The 21,337-nt window shown below is 42.5% G+C and overlaps 1 protein-coding gene across 1 annotated transcript in view; it reads left to right on the forward strand.

Moving 5' to 3' along the window:
* Nucleotides 1-5,782: 5,782 nt before the first annotated feature.
* LOC126203046 (uncharacterized) overlaps nt 5,783-21,337 on the forward strand; it is a 35,525-nt gene continuing 19,970 nt past the window's right edge. The window contains exon 1 of the mRNA XM_049937319.1: nt 5,783-5,867. Within this exon, the coding sequence (XP_049793276.1) occupies nt 5,783-5,867 (85 nt within the window). The remainder of the gene's footprint in view (nt 5,868-21,337) is intronic.

A 21,337-nucleotide genomic window follows, 5' to 3' on the forward strand; every position in this document is an offset into this window, starting at 1 on the left:
TCAGTCTGTGTCACTGGGTCCCACAATGCTGAGGACACCTCTTCGCGGACTGTGAAATGGCTTGGCCCAGAATGGCTGCCTCATCGCAGAATGGCTGCTTCAGCAACCTGTGCAATACCCTGCTGTGTGTCAGCCTTGTATGGCCACGGAGTTGTGATGACATCAGAATGCGCCAGCAGTCAACTCAGTGGTCTCCATCCCTGTCCTCTCAGCCCCACCTGCTGGGAGCTGCAAGGCAGCCCGTGGTGTGCCTCCTCGCTGGTGTGGCTAAGATTGAGGCGACAACAAGTGCCTGTGAACCGGCGTCCGAATCTGTGACCCTCACCTTGGGATGCCTCCGGCGTGTGTTGGGAGCCAAAAAGTCTGCCTGCAGTAGCGAGCTGTGGCATGGTCCGCCACTGGCTGGCTGTGGACCCTGCATTGCCCTCAGAGGGTCGAACCAGCGGCCTGCCGTGGACTGGAACACTGGTACCCCATCTGCTGCTGCATGTAGATGGTGGTGTGACATGCCCTGCCGTCCAGGAGAGTTGTCACACTTGAATATCTTACTAGTGAAATGGCGCCTATTTATATGCGGCTGTGTGCCTCTGTTATGCTAAGCCACCACTCCGAGTCATGTACTCATAACACCTGCGTTGGGCCAGTGGGCCCCTTCTGCCTGTAACTTGTGCCATGCACACTGCTCGGTTTACTCTTTTCAGTTGGTCTACAGCCCTGTGGCCTCCATTCCACTTCGTAACTGCTGGTAGCATAACTTACTGTCAACAGGCCTGCACCTGGCTGTAACTTGTGCGCTCAGAAATATTGCACCGAAGCTAACGTTGTCCCATCTTAAATGGTAGGGCCGCTACAATGTTGTTAGCCAAGAAAACTGGTGTGTTCACATATTCAAGTGGACCACCAGAGACGGTGTTATTGCTAAACGTGTTCTTAGTTTTGTTTCCCAAAACTAAACAAGAAAATGACACATAAATTAGAAGTTGGACAGTAGTATGAATTGAACCATAACCAAAAGCTAATAAATCTCGTGGGCTATAATCTATGCTATGAAAACAACTAATGCTAATTGTATCTGGTGTGCCGCTCGAATATGTGTGTGAAATGGCCTGATTCACTAGTTTCAATGCTGATTAACATAGGAATGGTGTAATTAATATATTTAATATTTTTTTAACAATTAGCTCTCAGCACAACCTACCCTGCGAAGCCTTACAAGCTTTTCAGACTGTTTCTGACCACCCTGTACATACAACTATGATAAAAAGGTCATGCTGTTATGCGCGCGCGCGCGCACACACACACACACACACACACACACACACACACACATCAAATAAATACACAGGCTCATTCGGTGAACACTGTGTGTGTGGCAGGGTGTCAGTACCATTCCCACAAGTGACTCATTTATCGTCATAACGTAACAAACTGATCCTCAGTTGTGACACAGTGTGCATCACATGTTTTCTCGATTAAAAATTCACTTGGTGCACTGTATGTGGAAGAGGCAGAGAGGCATCATCACTATCACAGTTATACAGGTACTCAGAGTAATGGTGCACCATGCGATTCTTCATTATATGACGCACACTTTTAGCCTGTCGAAGGGTTGCAACTGTGTCTTTACCTTGTATGTACATTTGCCAATGAAGACCAACCACCTCTTCAGTCGGTCACCCATTCGCCCAGTTTTCCATGAAACTGATAACCTTATTGTTTGCAGGCTCTCTAAAATAAGAATTATGAGCAGTATATCCAGACGTATCGAATTTGTTAGGATTGCGCCTTACACTTCATGTGGATCACAAATCTTCACCCAATAAATGAAGCTCTAGGTATCCATGAAAAGTGATTTAGGGTCTCTGAAATAAAGTTTCCCAAACTCTCAATGAACCCAGTACAGGTAAAGCTAGTCATATCTTATGTATGCATACGTACCTACATAAACAGTATTTGTGAACTGTACTGAGAACTTTCCCATCTTCAGAGCAGCAAATTCTTTGTAGAAAACATTGGCCCATTTAAAATTTGGTTTGATGATGATATCCTATTTAATGACTATATAAATATTGTCGACCTTTGCATCTCCGCAGTGAGTGTACTAATGTGTGCAAACTTAGCTTACCACTTAGAGTGCAAATGGACAAAACTTCTGAACTGTCTTCTGAAGCCCAGGGTGTCAAACAGACATTCTAAATAAATATGTCCCTGGCCCAGTAAGTTAGCTAATATCAGATGTGGACTGTAACAAAAATCGTTAGAAATGCTGCTGTCAAGTACCCAGAATGCATGAATTAATAAAAGTGAAAGTTTGGAGGACTATTCTAGAAAGACAAAACAGCTGTTCCTTTTTTATTCTACATATAATTTATCAACTGTTGCTTTCTGAGCTCAACTGACGAACAACAATCATATTAAATTACTTTTTATAATCAATAACAAAATATTTAATTCATGATCATATTGAAATGACGATTATTACAATCGTTATCTCCACACATGAAATTTTTTTATCACAGGAAAGAATGATTAAAATCCTCATGAGCTCATTTAAATCCACATTGTCATAGCTGGTCAATACACTGAGTTGAGTGGGAATAAATTTATTTTTAGAACCAATGGAAAAACGCTCATGTCCTCAATGTGAGGGTAGGTTAGTATCCTAGCTTTTGACATACTATGGTCAAGTGTACATAAGTTGGAGTGAGCAAAATCTAGACTCAACATTTAATGTAGTCTAATGTGGGATGGTACTTTACCAAGTGGCATCTGCAACGGCATTCTCTCCATGCTGAATCTGAAATGCTAATTCTCTACTCTGGCCTTGACTAAATTCACTCAGTGACAACTTTCCTGCGCTCTGTAGAATATTAATCTTTCCCTAGTTGAAATAATGGCTATTGCACACTCGCTATGGGTTAGAATGACATACACAATTTTTTTGCCCACAAACATTCCCTCAGGAATACTTAACTACCACTCTGCTATCTGTCGCCACAATATGTAAAGCGTATAGTCCTCACTTCACAGAAAGCAAAACTCTCAACACCTTCGCTTATTTCCACACACTTGTGTGGTCCGCTGTGAGATGAGAGAGAGAGAGAGAGAGAGAGAGACTTGACTTTAGGTCTCAAAATGTTTTTATATAATGGGGGTGTCCCTACCATGTCGCATCTGCATCTCCAAGTATGGCTTCAGCCAATCACCATCTCGCTATTGTGAATAAATATTTTTCTTTCTGAGTCGCGGTGTAGCCCTGTTAATGACGTGCAGCCACTTACCCTCGGTCCCAGCCTTATTTACATTAAAAGGAATAATGTATTGTTCTGGCCTTATCCCTTTCTGCACTGAAGCTCGCTGTTTTCTTGCTAATGGGATTTTTATGATATCATTAGCCATCTGCTCAGTTCGTCTCCAAAATGCATTTTGCTGTTACTTGTTTGTTTCAAGCCACTGTCCATATACTGGTAGATATTTTTTGTTAGTTTTTGGGTACATGAGATTAACTGCAATTGCCTTTTGTTGATATAATGTAATTATTACTTTTTGAGGATCTCATACTGTATCGTACTGTTGTTATGGATAAAGTTCATGTAAGGTCTGTTAAAATCCAGACACCTTACAATGTCATAGTGCTTTCAAAGATTTTCCATTGTTCCCCAAAAATAACATTGTTCAGTAGTTTATACAAATCTTTTTCAAATGAGCACTTTGTGGCAGCCCTGTTTTTAGTGTTTGAATCAATGTATTTATTGAAGTGGAGATTTTAACCGAATTTAATATGATGGATTTTACCTGGTTTCATCCTCAGCTTTGCGTATTGCTGGAGGTTTGTATAGTGTACTACATGCCTTGTTCTTCCCTCCAATGTTACCTTTGGCTTGGGCTGAGAACGTTTTTGTGGAACTCAATATTCTGGACATATTGGTAACCACTCCGCGCATCATACAGACTAGGAGGATATGTCAGGTCTACCTCCTGGACGTACCCCATCTTTGAACTGGCTTCCACAGACGAGAAATCCTTTAAGTTGCCAATTTCATCATAGGATTGGCATCAAAACCCTGCAGTACATAGAGACTGCTGCATGGCATATCCATTGTTAACGTCCAGGAATAGAATGTAACTTCAATCGACGGATGTTTTACATCTCACTCATGGGTTATTTGCCTGTAAATACCATGTTCAAAAAATACTACATTATCAACATCTGTTAATAGTTCTAATGCAATTTCTGTCTTTTTTAATATCACATCTGTCACCTCCCAACACAGGTCCCGTTGGTATGGCCTTTGTGTCGCAATGGCAACTTCAACGAAACTGTAAGTCTGTGATTACCTTAACAAACCCTTATAGCCGATATGAGAGGGAGTAGTATCTCCTTCGCTGCATAAGGCTGCGTAGGCTGTGCAGGTATAAATACCTATACCTGGTAACAAGGGGGAAAAGGAAGGGACTGTAGCAGCTCTCGTCTGCCGAAGTAGAAAGGTACAACTTCTCCCTTAAACTAGTTTAATTGACTATTAACATAAGACATGTGAGGTGTCAGAGTTTCTACACTTTGCTCTTTGTACCGTTTACTATAAATCCCTACAGATTCGGCCAGAAACGTCTACTCAGGATACTTGTCATACTTTATAAGTATCGTCGTAGACAAACGTCTTTGCTACAACTTGTTCTGCTAACTGCTGAATCACAGGCCCCTTGAGGTGATTCCTGCTATCAAGGAGGCAAGTACCGTACAGCGGCTTGTTCCTAATAACAAATGAAACCTGGTACAAAGTACAACTAATACTTGAGAAAGAGACCTTGTCTCTTCATTGATGTTCCATTGAAATGTAGAATTGCTAGTTATCTAACAGTTGCAGTTGCTTCCGCTAGAGTGTCATCATCTTCTCGTAGTTGAAATCCTTATCACCCCATCAGTAGTGACTGCTACCATCTCGACACTGCTAGGTGCTGCACCTGCGCGTTCACTCTTCAACTTCTATGCCTACTCACCCTTTCACTGGGCATGTATACCACGTAAATACTCACTTTTAAGGCCTGCCCTGGTCGGACACAGTACCTCTCATCCGATTTCTCCCAGCTTATTTCTACTTCTTCAGAATATTCCATCGGTTTGGGCCTACTTTGTTTCCTCTGAGGCTACAGAATATTCCTCCTACTCTCCCTCCAAGGTCCGGGACCTTCTCCACTGGTGGCCTCCCCGGTTTTTATCTGTTCATTCTGTTTACCGTTTGTTACACTTTCCGTGCTGTTTGGGGTGGTGAGTACAGGATGTGACTTGAATCGATGCTGCCATTAAACAGTTAACCCATATGTGGATCATTTCCCTCAACTCATCTTTAAATACGTGTGAATGTCCAATCACAGAACCCTCCTAAGCTCCTTCCCTGAATCTTATTCTTCAAACTCTGAGAACAGATTGTGTATCTTGCATTTAATTAACTTTTTATACCACCCACTAAGAGGAATACCCTTTGATATCTCACCTACATGCCTCATAATGTGTGAGTGAAGAATATCACCATCATTGCCTGTGATGGCGAAGTTGCCACATCATGGTGCGATATCAGGGTTAGGGATTTTAGAGAATTTGGGAAAACTCCTATTCCCAAACAGATCGACAAGTGTTAAGAAACAGCACTGGATCTTGATATCTCGCTGAATTCTTGATGTGGGCATCTAGAATCCTATCTCCAAGGGCACATCAAATCCTGTAAACGGTAATTCTGTGGCTTTTCATACTTAGTACATCTGTTCGACTAGGGCTGAGGAGATGTTGCTGATGGATAAAGGTGTATTACAGTCACAATCTCCTCTGGAGGAGCTGGATCATAATTCTGAAGGTAGTGACAGGCCAGGTATAGGCTCTTGTATAAGTTCAAGATCTTGCAATGGGCTGGGGCTAGGTCTGGGTCTGAGCTCTGAAGCCCACAATGTGGCAGGTTCAGGCACAAGTTTCAGACTCCATACCAGTAACTTTTCACCTAGTATTTCTGAGAAACAAAAAACATTTCGTAAGCAAATTACACACACACATATATGTATATAGTAACGATATGTCCTTGTATACTATGTAATGCATTGCTGGTTGTGGGTGCAAAGAGTCGGCCAGTTGGTTTGGTGGTGAGGTACAAAGCAGTCAAGCAACAGTTGGCCATGTAGAGTAAGTAAATAGCACAACACTTATTTTTATAAGTTATTTATTTGTCAACCACATTCATAATAATTTTTCATTATTAGTGGCACATGTACAGTTCTTCATCTTCAGAAAGTGAAGTGAAAGACATCCACACTCTTCCAAGTATCATATTGAGGTGTTTTGGTGCATGGCTTGCAAATCCAAGTTGCTTTCTGGAACCTTCCACATACACAATAATATCATTATGATCATAGTTCCTGGGTGCTTCCATGATATCTGCGTAGGTTATTCCTGGAACATTTCAGTGTATTCTGTGGTAATTTTGTGTTAACTGTAATACAGTTTTCAATGTACTGCCACTTTTTGCATCTCTAATTTCAGTGGTATGGCATTTGTGTTGAAGGAGATAATAACATGTCCATCATTTTCAAAGACAATGAACGCCATGTTTTTAAACATGAAATGTCCATATTCATTGTATAATGAAGAGGTATCAATAACAATGTTTGGGCTTTGAGATACCATTGTGAAACACGTTGATGGTGTTGCTATATCAACATATTTATAAAAGTCTTTCTGCAATTTTTGTGAGCAGTGTGTAATTTAGCACACAGTCATGTTATGTGTTCGAGCGGAATTTTCTACAGATTCAGTTTCGTGTGCACATCAAGAGAACCTGATTTTCAAGATAAATTCTCTTCTGAACATTCTACTTTGGTATGGATGCAAACGTTTTACATTCCCATAGACTGAGCAGGCACCTGAATTCTCCATACTGTTCATCAAAATGTGATAAGAAAAACCTTGCATACATATCAGACAGCAAGCTGTAAACGTTACTACCCCAACTCTATCGCAAATTGTCTCAGTGATAGGTATTAAAATTATGGTATTATTCGTTATTATTTCAGAATAGTTGAATTCACTCAAATCTTGTTGTTGCTTCGCCTTTTTATCAGTCTGCAGTGCTAGTATGATGAATCGAGGTGGTCTGTATTTGAACTGCTGCTTTAACAGTCCATGTTTGCTGGGTGGTGACTGGTAGTAAAGGGTATTCAAAAAGTTCCCAGGAATGCAAGCTTAGACACACCTTTATCCAATACCTCTAAGAGCTCTATCTGCTCCACAAGCAGAACCTCAGGCTGTGGCCTATGCTCAGCAGTAGGGAAGTAGGGATATCAGTGTAAGAACACGCTGGGTGAGAAGATCAGTCGTTAATAAAATCGCTGAATGAAGTGAGCTTAGGTGATGATGTGATCTCTGAAATTCAATATTACCTGTTGATATTCATTAACCTTTACCTCCAATTCTGTGACAAGTTTGTTACTTGTTGCACTGTGCTGCAACCATTTGTCTTTTGTGACACCTGCAATCAACTTTTTGTACAGCTGGTTGGTGTATCACTGTAACACAGGTAATAGCTTCTCACTCAAAGAAAGGCAACTCCTGAAAATACTACAGTCATGGAGCAATACAAAAGAACAAATATATCATCAAAAGTAATACATGCACCACAGATAAAATCATGACATGCCACTAATGAATCTTAGGCTCCTTAGATTATCTTTTTTGTATGATTTGACTTTATATTATCACTGCAAAGTTGTTTACTTGAATTTTGCCACTGTTAAGTATGATTAGATGTAGTTGAAAATTAAATCAGTATATAGTGCAGCAAATAAACTTGTCACAAAATTTGAAGGAAAGGTTAAAGAATATCAGCAGGTAATTCTGAATTTCAGATCTCACATCATTAAAATGAAATTTCTACAGCAATGTCTATTGATGTTTAGACTGTGTTTGAGTAACTCTCGTGTTATTTCAGACCAGGAAACTACCAGTGCCAGAAATAGCATCTAGAAGGAGTAGTTCCTCTCAACCAACATTGAGTATTTCTGTCCTACGCTTACACATTTCTTCTTTGATAAATAATATGAAAACTTTGAATACTATAATGCTGAATATAATGTAAATGCAAATTGGTTTATTAATTGTTAACATAACGTCTGGAATAGTTAATTGATCAAGAACAAAACTGATATTTCAAAGTAAATGTAATCAGGATCCACTTAATTTTGAAGAATCATAACTTCTTGCTACTGAAATTGTCTGGGAAGCCACATATCTGACACTGTTAGCTATTATCATTAGTCTACTTACTCTTGGAATGCATGTGGAAGAAATCACCACAATTGTAACATTTGTTAAGAACAACCTTCATTAACCACCTCCATCTGAGATTAATCAAATAAACTTGAAAATTCTGAAATTCAACGGTTGAAACAATCTTGCTAACAGCCACTGAGTGCTTTCAGCTGTGAAAAGTTTTGTCGTTATGAAGTACACATGCTCATTGGTTGTGAATAGTTTTGGTCAAATTTACCCACACATTTAATAAAGCTGCTACCAATTCTACCTTCCAGACATGGTTATAGGCTGCCCAGCGAAATGACTTTCCAAACTTGTTATATGCAACAGCAGCATCTTTTTGTAATTTAACATCCCAGTATGTTGTGGTCTACAGTATCTTAAAATGCATTTGTCATTTTAAAACAGCAGTAATTTGGTTATGAAAAAGAGATACATAAACTCAGATCTGTTAATACAGTGCAAAACATTTTGAGGGATTTCAGCCTACAAATGTATTATTTCTACCTCATATGTATTTTAATTGATTGAAACAAATCTGTGTAATGATCTTTGTTAATTATATGTGTGTATGACACTACAACAAATAAACTCATACAAAAATTGTACTCTGTACTTGAATTTTTAATCAAATAAAGAAGAAAATAAACAAGCCTATTCGTTATGTTCAGTGTATGTTACGGAAAAAAAGGAAAACACGTTAGAGGTTTGTCAGGTCGATCATTGGGATCAGTTTGTAGTTTGTCAATAATGCGAAACGCAGGACTTTCTTAAAATTGTTAGTGTGTTCCTTGGACCAGTTTTTGATGTCTCCTATTGGTGCTAAACATGCCAACTGATTGACAAGTACGATAAATTTTTTCAGTGTGGACAGACATCACGAGGTAAATGATCAAGGATTTTATTTACGGTGAGCGTCACTCCTTTCTGCACTACGCTAAGGCTGATTGATAAGTAGTGACATTCGTACCTTCAGACAATTAATGGGATACTGTCAGTCATCTTTATCTTGCAGATGTTCGCTAGGCAACGAAACACACAAGGCACCCTGAAATTTATATCTGCTGTTCTGCAAAGGCTTTAGCTGTCAGCCAACACAAATATTTCTCCTGAAACTGTAGTGGATTTCATATCTATAGTCTAAAAATTATGTGTATGGTAGAGAACCCTCAAACGAGTCATTTGAGATCAGAAATCAATGCTTACTAATGAACTTTTGAGACAACTACAGTTCTATTCCCAAATCTATTAGCAGCCACCTTGAACACGTATGTTTATTGTCCAAACAAATCACAAAAAGCACGCAGAAGTGCTATTATTATTGGAAATTCTATATTTTACTTCCTGTTGAAAGAGACACATTGTCTTGTGTTCAGATTGTAACTCTGTGACACTAAGTGGCAACATTAAATCTGACAGAAAATGCCTCGCTTCAAGAACTAAATAAGTAAAATTACATTTCTCTTTACACTGAGACATACGTGTCTTAAATGTTGTAATAGCAGTTTATATTTAGGGAGTAACTAGTTATCACCATTAGCAACTTGTGTGAGTAGATCATGCCAGTTTTGTTTAGTAGCAGCCTGCATTGTGCATTTTACGAATTACACGTATTCAAAGGTTTTGCCAATAGGGGGTCTTTCATCTTTCTTTTGTGTGAAAGACGTTACTGTAAAGAATTTGTTTTAGAACACTGCGAAAGTACACAATGTAATTTTTTTCCTCATAGTTTCCAGTCACAATAAGACTGTTCTCGTAGCATTTGGCAAGTATTGGAATTCCGCGATTGTAGAGTTCTGCCTCCTGCATCTGAAGCCAATCTAAGATGCTGGTTTTCGACTCGTCATCATCGCCAAAGGGCTTAGAATCTAACCACTTCTTCATCTGCGTGAAGACACGATAATCGCTAGGTGCAGAATCACGGCTGTAGGGACTATGACCGAGCGAGGTGGCGCAGTGGTTAGCACACTGGACTCGCATTCGGGAGGACGACGGTTCAATCCCGTCTCCAGCCATCCTGATTTAGGTTTTCCGTGATTTCCCTAAATCGCTTCAGGCAAATGCCGGGATGGATCCTTTGAAAGGGCACGGCTGATTTCCTTCCCCATCCTTCCCAAACCCGAGCTTGCGCTCCGTCCCTAATGACCTCGTTGTCGACGGGACGATAAACACTAAATCTCCTCCTCTCCTAGGGACTATGATCCAATACCTACAACTTTCGCAGTCTGGTTACTGTACGTGGCGCTGTTTGTCTAAAATCACACCAGAACTCAACATGCTACGATGTTTGTTTCGAATGGCCCTTCTCGAGTTTGTTAGCGTGTTTCAGTAACATTATCTGTGTCATTTCTCACCATTAACTGTACCAACAAAATTCCTTCTCTGTCCCAGAAAACCGTTGCCATAAGATTTCTGCTGGGAAGTGTTTGTAATTTTGTGGGTTCTTCTAGCGACCCAGCATAGTGCTACTACATTGACTGACGTTTTGTTTCTGCATTCACGTACCGCCTCCACCCATCTTCTCCTGTCAATCTGGTAGAGAAAAGCTTGCCTTCTCTTTCGTAACACACAAGAAAAGACAGTGCGGCGCTTAGCCTTTTGCTCTTCAGAAAAGAGTCTTGGCACCTATCTGGCATTAAATTTCCAGTAGTTCAAATCGTCGATAATCACTTTGCACAGAAGGGTACAATTACTCTAGTGTGGCGGTTGCATACTGTAACCTTGTATACCAGTAACACAGCCAGTTTGTAGCGGGAATTATATCAAAATGTTAGAAGTAGTCACAATCAAGCTACAGTAGCCCATTACAAACAGTATTGTAAGGTGCTTAAAAATGTTATTAGCAAGTCAAAAAGTATGTGGTATGCAAATAGAATAGCTAATTGACAGGATAAAATTAAAACCATATGGTCAGTTGTGAAGGAAGTGTCTGGTCAGCAGCACAAGGTTGATGATATAAAGTCAGTTCGCAGTAATAATATTTCTGTTACTGATAAATCAGATATATGTACAGTATTTACCAACCATTTTCTGAGCATTGCTGATGAATTAAATAAAAATTTAGTTTCCACAGGAAATCATATAAATTTCTTAGCAAACGCCTCTCCGAGATTAACGTCCGAAATACTCCTCTGTGATACAGACAAGAGGGAGATTGAGTCAATAATTAAATCACTGAAGACTAAGGACTCATGGTTATGATGGAGTGTCTAGTAGAATATTAAAGTACTGTGCTGCACGTGTTAGCCCTGTATTTAGCCATATTTGTAATTTTTCCTTTAGGAATGGTCAGTTTCCTGAGCGATTAAAGTACTCAGTAGTAAAGCCGCTTTATAAAAGGGAGAAAGGGATAATGTAGATAATTTTAGACGTATTTCTTGCTGTGTCGGCAGCTGGGCCAACACCTTGTAGATAGAGGTGGCTTAAAAAGGCACGCGAGACTAACGCAGACGGGCGTGAAGTACTGGAACAGGATACGTAATTAATGCTATGAAGAAAAGAACGGAGTTTCTCATATACTTATCTTTAATTTCTTCTTGTACATCTCTATGGTGAACACAAGTGAGACTCTAATTACAATCACTGTAAGGCTAATGGCGCCTTGCTAGTTCGTAGCCATTAACTTAGCTGAAGGCTATTCTGTCTCTCGGCTAATGAGAGAGAAAGGCTTCGTACGTCTAGTCGCTAGCTCTGTCGTCCGTACAACTGGGCTGAGTTCGAGTCAGTCTCTCGAGACCTGCCTTGTGGTGGCGCTAGGTTTGCGATCACACAGTGGCGACACGCGGGTCCGACATGTACTACGGGACCGCGGCCGATTTAAGCTACCACCTAGGACGTGTGGTGTCTGGCTGTGACACCACATTTCTATGCCATCAGTGTTTGCAAAAGTTATCGAAAAGGCTGTGTATGTAAGGTTAATTGATCATTTTATATCACACGATTTGCCATCGAACGTACGGTTCGGCTTTAGAAGTCGTTTGGAACTGAAAATGCTATATTCTCTTTTCTCTGTGAGGTACTGGATGGGCTAAACAAAAAGTTTCGAACGTTTGGCGTATTTTTTGATTTAACAAAGGTATTTGACTGTGTTGATCTCACCACATAGGGCCTTCAAGCGTAACCCAACTCCCGAGGCGTACGAAGCTTATAGGAAACTCCGAAATACACTCCTGGAAATGGAAAAAAGAACACATTGACACCGGTGTGTCAGACCCACCATACTTGCTCCGGACACTGCGAGAGGGCTGTACAAGCAATGATCACATGCACGGCACAGCGGACACACCAGGAACCGCGGTGTTGGCCGTCGAATGGCGCTAGCTGCGCAGCATTTGTGCACCGCCGCCGTCAGTGTCAGCCAGTTTGCCGTGGCATACGGAGCTCCATCGCAGTCTTTAACACTGGTAGCATGCCGCGACAGCGTGGACGTGAACCGTATGTGCAGTTGACGGACTTTGAGCGAGGGCGTATAGTGGGCATGCGGGAGGCCGGGTGGACGTACCGCCGAATTGCTCAACACGTGGGGCGTGAGGTCTCCACAGTACATCGATGTTGTCGCCAGTGGTCGGCGGAAGGTGCACGTGCACGTCGACCTGGGACCGGACCGCAGCGACGCACGGATGCACGCCAAGACCGTAGGATCCTACGCAGTGCCGTAGGGGACCGCACCGCCACTTCCCAGAAAATTAGGGACACTGTTGCTCCTGGGGTATCGGCGAGGACCATTCGCAACCGTCTCCATGAAGCTGGGCTACGGTCCCGCACACCGTTAGGCCGTCTTCCGCTCACGCCCCAACATCGTGCAGCCCGCCTCCAGTGGTGTCGCGACAGGCGTGAATGGAGGGACGAATGGAGACGTGTCGTCTTCAGCGATGAGAGTCGCTTCTGCCTTGGTGCCAATGATGGTCGCATGCGTGTTTGTCGCCGTGCAGGTGAGCGCCACAATCAGGACTGCATACGACCGAGGCACACAGGGCCAACACCCGGCATCATGGTGTGGGGAGCGATCTCCTACACTGGCCGTACACCACTGGTGATCGTCGAGGGGACACTGAATAGTGCACGGTACATCCAAACCGTCATCGAACCCATCGTTCTACCATTCCTAGACCGGCAAGGGAACTTGCTGTTCCAACAGGACAATGCACGTCCGCATGTATCCCGTGCCACCCAACGTGCTCTAGAAGGTGTAAGTCAACTACCCTGGCCAGCAAGATCTCCGGATCTGTCCCCCATTGAGCATGTTTGGGACTGGATGAAGCGTCGTCTCACGCGGTCTGCACGTCCAGCACGAACGCTGGTCCAACTGAGGCGCCAGGTGGAAATGGCATGGCAAGCCGTTCCACAGGACTACATCCAGCATCTCTACGATCGTCTCCATGGGAGAATAGCAGCCTGCATTGCTGCGAAAGGTGGATATACACTGTACTAGTGCCGACATTGTGCATGCTCTGTTGCCTGTGTCTATATGCCTGTGGTTCTGTCAGTGTGATCATGTGATGTATCTGACCCCAGGAATGTGTCAATAAAGTTTCCCCTTCCTGGGACAATGAATTCACGGTGTTCTTATTTCAATTTCCAGGAGTGTAGAACCAAGCAGAGCGTGAGGAATGCCAAAATCAGACATGCCCGCTCTGTCGTATGCGGCATATCAAAACCTGCTGCACTGTGGAAAAAGCTGCGCAGTTTCGGTATAGGGAAGCGAAGATCTGACGCTGTTTATCAAGCGTCTGCAGAAGAATTAAACGATTTCTTCTCAACAGCTGTAAACTGCCACGCAGCGACAAATTACCAGCCCCAAGATATCAATCTCTCGAGAGACAAGTTTTTCCTAAAACATGTCACTACCGGCACAGTACGCAAGGCAATTACGAGAATCTCTTCCGAGGCAGTAGGAAATGATGGAGTGAGCATTGGCATGATCAAGAACGTCGTAGACACTATTACTCCAGTTATCACAGACATCTTCAACCTGTCTCTTGTCAGTAGTACATATTCTACTGAGTGGAAGCAAAGTTTAGTTCAACCTATACCCAAGACTGACAACCCTAAGTCGCCAGGTGACTACAGGCCGATCAGCATACTACCTGCAATATCTAAAGCCCTAGAATACATCGTCCATGAACAGCTGACGGATTACCTCAAAACTCATAACATCCATGACAAATATCAGTCAGGCTTTCGAAAGCACCATAGTACAGCAACTGCACTAATCAAAGTAACTGATGACATTAAACATGCTATGGACAGACGTGAAGCTACCATCCTAACACTGCTTGACTTTAGCAAGGCTTTTGATACAGTTGACTTTGATATATTACTAATTAAAATGAAGCAGCTGAATTTCTCAAACAGCGCAATACACTGGTTCGACAGCTACCTCAAAAACAGAAGTCAACAAGTCATTTGTGGGTCGGAAAAGTCATCATGGAAAAACGTGCGCTCTGGAGTTCCCCAAGGCTCCGTCCTTGGTCCATTACTCTTCTCACTGTACATTAATGATATTTCTTCAGTGATTCACTCCTGCAACTACCATCTATATGCCGACGACATCCAACTGTACATAAGTGCAAGCCCCAAGAACATTGCTGACGCAGTAGCGAGTATGAACGCGGATCTTTGCTCTGTTTCTCGATGGGCACAGAACCTAGGTCTGAAACTAAACCCCAAGAAATCCCAGGTCATACTTATATCTCATCCAAAGTTAATCAGTCGGCACTTTCACGAAACAGTCCCTCAAATACACCTCAATGGTACCCAACTACCATACCAAAAAACAGTAAAAGACCTTGGAATAATCTTGGATGAACACCTAAACTGGGAAGAACAAACAGTTACAGCTTGCCGGAAATCGCTCTCCTCCCTACATGCAATTCAGAAATTTAGAAAAATATTTCCAACCCATGTTAAACAAAAATTAGTCCAAACACTAGTCTTGCCTAATCTTTACTACTGTGATGTAGTTCAACACGGCACAAATAGTGAAAATTCGAGACGCCTCGAGCTAGTGATGAACGCTTGCGTTAGATACGTATGCAATATACGGTTGTATGATCATATCAGTCCTTCATACTCCCAGCTAGGTTGGATACGCCCACATAAGGCACGCGATCTCCACACGATGTGCTTACTTCATCGATTTCTTAGCCACTGGTGCCCCCAGTACTTATCTTCTCACATTAAACACCTATCATCATTCCACAACCGCAATACCAGATCGGATACGTCTAGCATCTTGGCTGTACCTTTACATAACACAAAATCTTTCTCCATGTCATTCTCCATCTCAGCCATACGACTATGGAACGCGCTCCCCTGTGATCTGCGTCTTATCCGGAACCACTCAACATTCAAGAGTGAACTCAAGACTTACATATTAGGGACGGTATAACCACCATTGTTGGGCCCCTCTCATCTCTTTCTTTCTCCTCTCCATCATAGCTTCGAACTTTACCACTCTATTTCTCTTCCTCTAACCTATCTACCTCTTCTATATCTCTTTCACCCCATTCTATCGTCTTATGTCTCTGCTTGATGAGAATAACTCACAAGCTGCAAGAATATAACGAGAAATTTCCCAACTAGCAATAGGACTGACATTCATAAAAGAAAAATATGTTTACTTTCATATACATAGTCATTATTATTATTATTATTATTATTATTATTATTATTACTATTATTATTATTCTTGATTGTTATAATTAAGTTTTGATTGTTATAATTATCATTGTACTACGTTTATAATCTTTATTTTTTTTTCTTAACATTAATACTGTATAACATGTAATATGTCCTTAATGTTCTGTAGAAACTGAAATTTGTTGAATCTGAGTATGCCTGGTTAGGTGTAAGAGAGGGCCTGAAGGCCCTAATCTTGCCAGGTAAAATAAATGCATAAATAAATAAATAAATATTGCTCCAGAAGTTGGACCATTACGGAATAACGGGAGTAGCTCACAATTGGTTCACCTCTTACTTTAGCAACAGGCAGCAAAAGGTCATTATTCACAATGTTGATAACGGCTGTGATGTGGGATCTGAGTGGGGTACTGTCAAGTGGGGGGTGCCCCAGGGATCAGTGATGGGGCCGCTCCTGTTCCTTATTTATATAAATGATATGCCCTCTAGTATTATGGGTAACTAAAATATTTCTGTTTGCTGATGACACTAGCTTGGTAGTAAAGGATGTTGTGTGCAACATTGACTCGGTTTCAAGTAGTGCAGTACATGACCTCAGTTCATGGCTTGTAGAAAATAAACTAACGTTAAATCACAGTAAGACTCAGTTTTTACAGTTTCTAACACACAATTCAACAAAACCTGACGTTTTAATCTCACAGAACGGGCATATGATTGGTGAAACTGAACAGTTCAAATTCCTAGGTGTTCAGATAGTAAGCTGTCGTGGAAAGCCCACGTTCAGGATCTTGTTCAAAGACTTAATATTGCCATTTTCACTATTCGAACGGTATCGAAAGTGAGTGATACTTCCACACGTAAATTAGTCTACTTTGCTTATTTTCATTCTCTTATGTCATATGGTATTATGTTTTGGGGTAACTCTTCCCATTCCAGAACGATATTTTTGGCTCAGAAACGGGCGATTCGGGCAATAAGTGGTGTGAGGTCACGAACCTCTTGACGACCTCTGTTCACGAGTCTGGGTATTTTGACATTGGCCTCTCAATATGTATATTCCTTATTGACGTTTCTTGTTACCAATATTAGTTTATTTCCAACAATAAGCAGCTTTCACTCGGTTAATACTCGGCAGAAATCAAACCTCCAGTTGGATCGGACTTCCTTAACTCTTGTGCAAGAAGGTGTGCAGTATACTGCTGCATCCATTTCCAATAAGCTGCCACTCGAATTCAAAAATCTTAGCAGTAATCCACTCGCTTTCAAATCGAAACTGAAGAGTTTCCTCATGGGTCACTCCTATTCTGTCGAGGAGTTCCTTGAAAAATTAAGCTGATTCTCATTGTATTGCTGATAGCGTTTGCTTAAACTTATGGACTGATTTTCTTTCAGGTTCATGAACATTTATTTTTATCTGTTATTACTTTTATGTTGTAAGTTCATGTACTGCTCCTTAATTTGGTCCTATGGAACTTGACATGTAAATAAAAAAAAAAAAATAAATGAATTCATCAGCAGTAATAATCAATTAACAACATTTGCATATCAAGGCCCTATCCACAATTAGCATTTACAATATTAACCGTCACACTTGTGACAACGGCCCCTTTACGTGCCGGTAACATCAACCAAAATAATATATGAAATAGATAACCAAATGTTTAAAACGTTGGCTACCGCCTTTCTCACTCAGTTTTACACTTACTGAAGAGGTAAAATTAATTTGATGCCATCTGACCTGAAGGGTACTATTAATTGTTCTGTTTACAATTAAGCCGGCCGAAGTGGCCGTGCGGTTAAAGGCGCTGCAGTCTGGAACCGCAAGACCGCTACGGTCGCAGGTTCGAATCCTGCCACGGGCATGGATGTTTGTGATGTCCTTAGGTTAGTTAGGTTTAACTAGTTCTAAGTTCTAGGGGACTAATGACCTCAGCAGTTGAGTCCCATAGTGCTCAGAGCCATTTGAACCATTTTTTTGTTTACAATTAGCATTCTACTACACTCAACGTCCGGAAGATTCTAGACTTTATGCAAGCTTAAGGCAAAACGTCAATTTGATGAATATGTGATGGACGCGAACAAACGTTAATCTATTACGATTTCACAAACACACGATCCAAAGGGTGAACATAAACTCAACTTTGGGCGGTAGGAAATCATCTGCCTAAAACAAGCCTCTCGTTGAATGGAATAGACAAATCGCGCGTTAACGGGATCCGGACGGCCCTGAGTTCAAATCCTGAGATTTCCGTCACAGTGCAATATCGCGGGGCGAGGTTTGTTCGCGTCGACCACTAAACACGTTTCTGAAAACAGGCAAACATGAGCGTCAGACACACTGTAGTATATACCAGTTACACACTCACATATATATATATATATATATATATATATATATATATATATATATATATATACACACACTCCTGGAAATGGAAAAAAGAACACATTGACACCGGTGTGTCAGACCCACCATACTTCCTCCGGACACTGCGAGAGGGCTGTACAAGCAATGATCACACGCACGGCACAGCGGACACACCAGGAACCGCGGTGTTGGCCGTCGAATGGCGCTAGCTGCGCAGCATTTGTGCACCGCCGCCGTCAGTGTCAGCCAGTTTGCCGTGGCATACGGAGCTCCATCGCAGTCTTTAACACTGGTAGCATGCCGCGACAGCGTGGACGTGAACCGTATGTGCAGTTGACGGACTTTGAGCGAGGGCGTATAGTGGGCATGCGGGAGGCCGGGTGGACGTACCGCCGAATTGCCCAACACGTGGGGCGTGAGGTCTCCACAGTACATCGATGTTGTCGCCAGTGGTCGGCGGAAGGTGCACGTGCCCGTCGACCTGGGACCGGACCGCAGCGACGCACGGATGCACGCCAAGACCGTAGGATCCTACGCAGTGCCGTAGGGGACCGCACCGCCACTTCCCAGCAAATTAGGGACACTGTTGCTCCTGGGGTATCGGCGAGGACCATTCGCAACCGTCTCCATGAAGCTGGGCTACGGTCCCGCACACCGTTAGGCCGTCTTCCGCTCACGCCCCAACATCGTGCAGCCCGCCTCCAGTGGTGTCGCGACAGGCGTGAATGGAGGGACGAATGGAGACGTGTCGTCTTCAGCGATGAGAGTCGCTTCTGCCTTGGTGCCAATGATGGTCGTATGCGTGTTTGGCGCCGTGCAGGTGAGCGCCACAATCAGGACTGCATACGACCGAGGCACACAGGGCCAACACCCGGCATCATGGTGTGGGGAGCGATCTCCTACACTGGCCGTACACCACTGGTGATCGTCGAGGGGACACTGAATAGTGCACGGTACATCCAAACCGTCATCGAACCCATCGTTCTACCATTCCTAGACCGGCAAGGGAACTTGCTGTTCCAACAGGACAATGCACGTCCGCATGTATCCCGTGCCACCCAACGTGCTCTAGAAGGTGTAAGTCAACTACACTGGCCAGCAAGATCTCCGGATCTGTCCCCCATTGAGCATGTTTGGGACTGGATGAAGCGTCGTCTCACGCGGTCTGCACGTCCAGCACGAACGCTGGTCCAACTGAGGCGCCAGGTGGAAATGGCATGGCAAGCCGTTCCACAGGACTACATCCAGCATCTCTACGATCGTCTCCATGGGAGAATAGCAGCCTGCATTGCTGCGAAAGGTGGATATACACTGTACTAGTGCCGACATTGTGCATGCTCTGTTGCCTGTGTCTATGTGCCTGTGGTTCTGTCGGTGTGATCATGTGATGTATCTGACCCCAGGAATGTGTCAATAAAGTTTCCCCTTCCTGGGACAATGAATTCACGGTGTTCTTATTTCAATTTCCAGGAGTATATATATATATATATATATATATATATATATATATATATATAAAAGCAGTACCTTAATATAAACATATTACAAGTTACCCAATTAACAGAATTAACGAGCTTAGTTTCCTTCGATCCAAAAAAAAAAAAAATGTGTCAATCCACACCCAATGACTTGAGGTCCACCTCTAAAGATAATCTGTCTTTGCTGAATGGCTGATACCACATAAATCAAACGTGCAGTACCTAACGTGACAATCAATCTTCAGATAGGTATTTGAAATTGCAATAGAAAACTAATGTCACTTCAATAGATCGTTAATGCCATAAGCACGGCCCCTATGGCCACAGACCAAAATACACATGGCCTCTATCCGACCATAAAACACAACGTGACCTATATCATAACCACTTGCCTTCTATACACACAAGAAATTAAGAAACAACAACTACCATTAATTCGTAAAACCAGAAAATTCTAAATCTATAACTAAATTAAGAAATGACGTTCAAGTTAACCAGCTACCTTCAGCGTGCCACTAAGCACCAAATTCAAACTTACAAATGCGAGGCGCTATAACTAGCCACTTAAGTAACATAATTTCATGGCCGTTCCAGAACATAACTCGCCTCGCCACCACTGCAGTGAATGTTTTGCTGGCCACTAGCACGAGCAACTGCAACAGTCAACAGCCCTTAAGTACACAATAATATTCACTATATATAGAAGGAAGAACCCACCACAAAAGCATGGCGATTAATTTATTCTTCTTCATTTGAAATTCACACGCCATCTATCCACATAGCTCTCGAGGTATTAGCAAATCCTGGTCGCCACTGGCCAGGCGTGTCAATACAACTTTAATACTTTCCGCCAGCGGCCAATGCTTCTTCGTTGCTCCAACTCAACTGGTCCTCACGGCATACGGCCGTACCACATGACGTGGTGTCGCTAACTCCCCACAACGACAACATCGAAAGCACGTCACGTCACAGACTGATTCGCCTCATGCGCGGACCCACTCTCCTCGACTTGCGCACGCGCGCCACCATAAACAGCCTGCCTCAAAGACGCAAAGAGAACAAGGCACAGGGACAACGATCAAAGATGGAAGTAAGAATCGATGTCACCTGGCGCCAAAAACCCACCGGCTCAACTCTTTGGAAAATGTACACAAACTTCCGAGATGATGAATCTGCGATTTTCTCTAACCTTTTCTTTATCCTAACGAACAGGTTCTGCATTCACGATAATCGGTCGACCACTTTTCTCTTCATCCTGGATACTGGTTCGCCCGTTTTAGAACATACTATATCAGTCTTGCTCCACGTTCACTCATTACGTTTGACCCATAAATTTCATAAAGTCCGCTATGAATTTCACTAGCTTCACAGTGTTGCCACAATGCCACAAGAAACCTTATTTAGAGCGGCCTTCACAATTTTCGGTCTTGTGACTTTCCCCTAATCTACATAAACACATGCATCAGTAAAGTGCTCTAGAAGTAATTATGATAATTATCGTTGTGGGTGAGTGGCAGTCACCAAAACAGGCAGCTCAAGTTAACAACCGCTTCT

This window comes from Schistocerca nitens, chromosome 1 (genome assembly GCF_023898315.1).
Source record: "Schistocerca nitens isolate TAMUIC-IGC-003100 chromosome 1, iqSchNite1.1, whole genome shotgun sequence".
In the NCBI taxonomy this organism is placed as follows: domain Eukaryota; kingdom Metazoa; phylum Arthropoda; class Insecta; order Orthoptera; family Acrididae; genus Schistocerca; species Schistocerca nitens.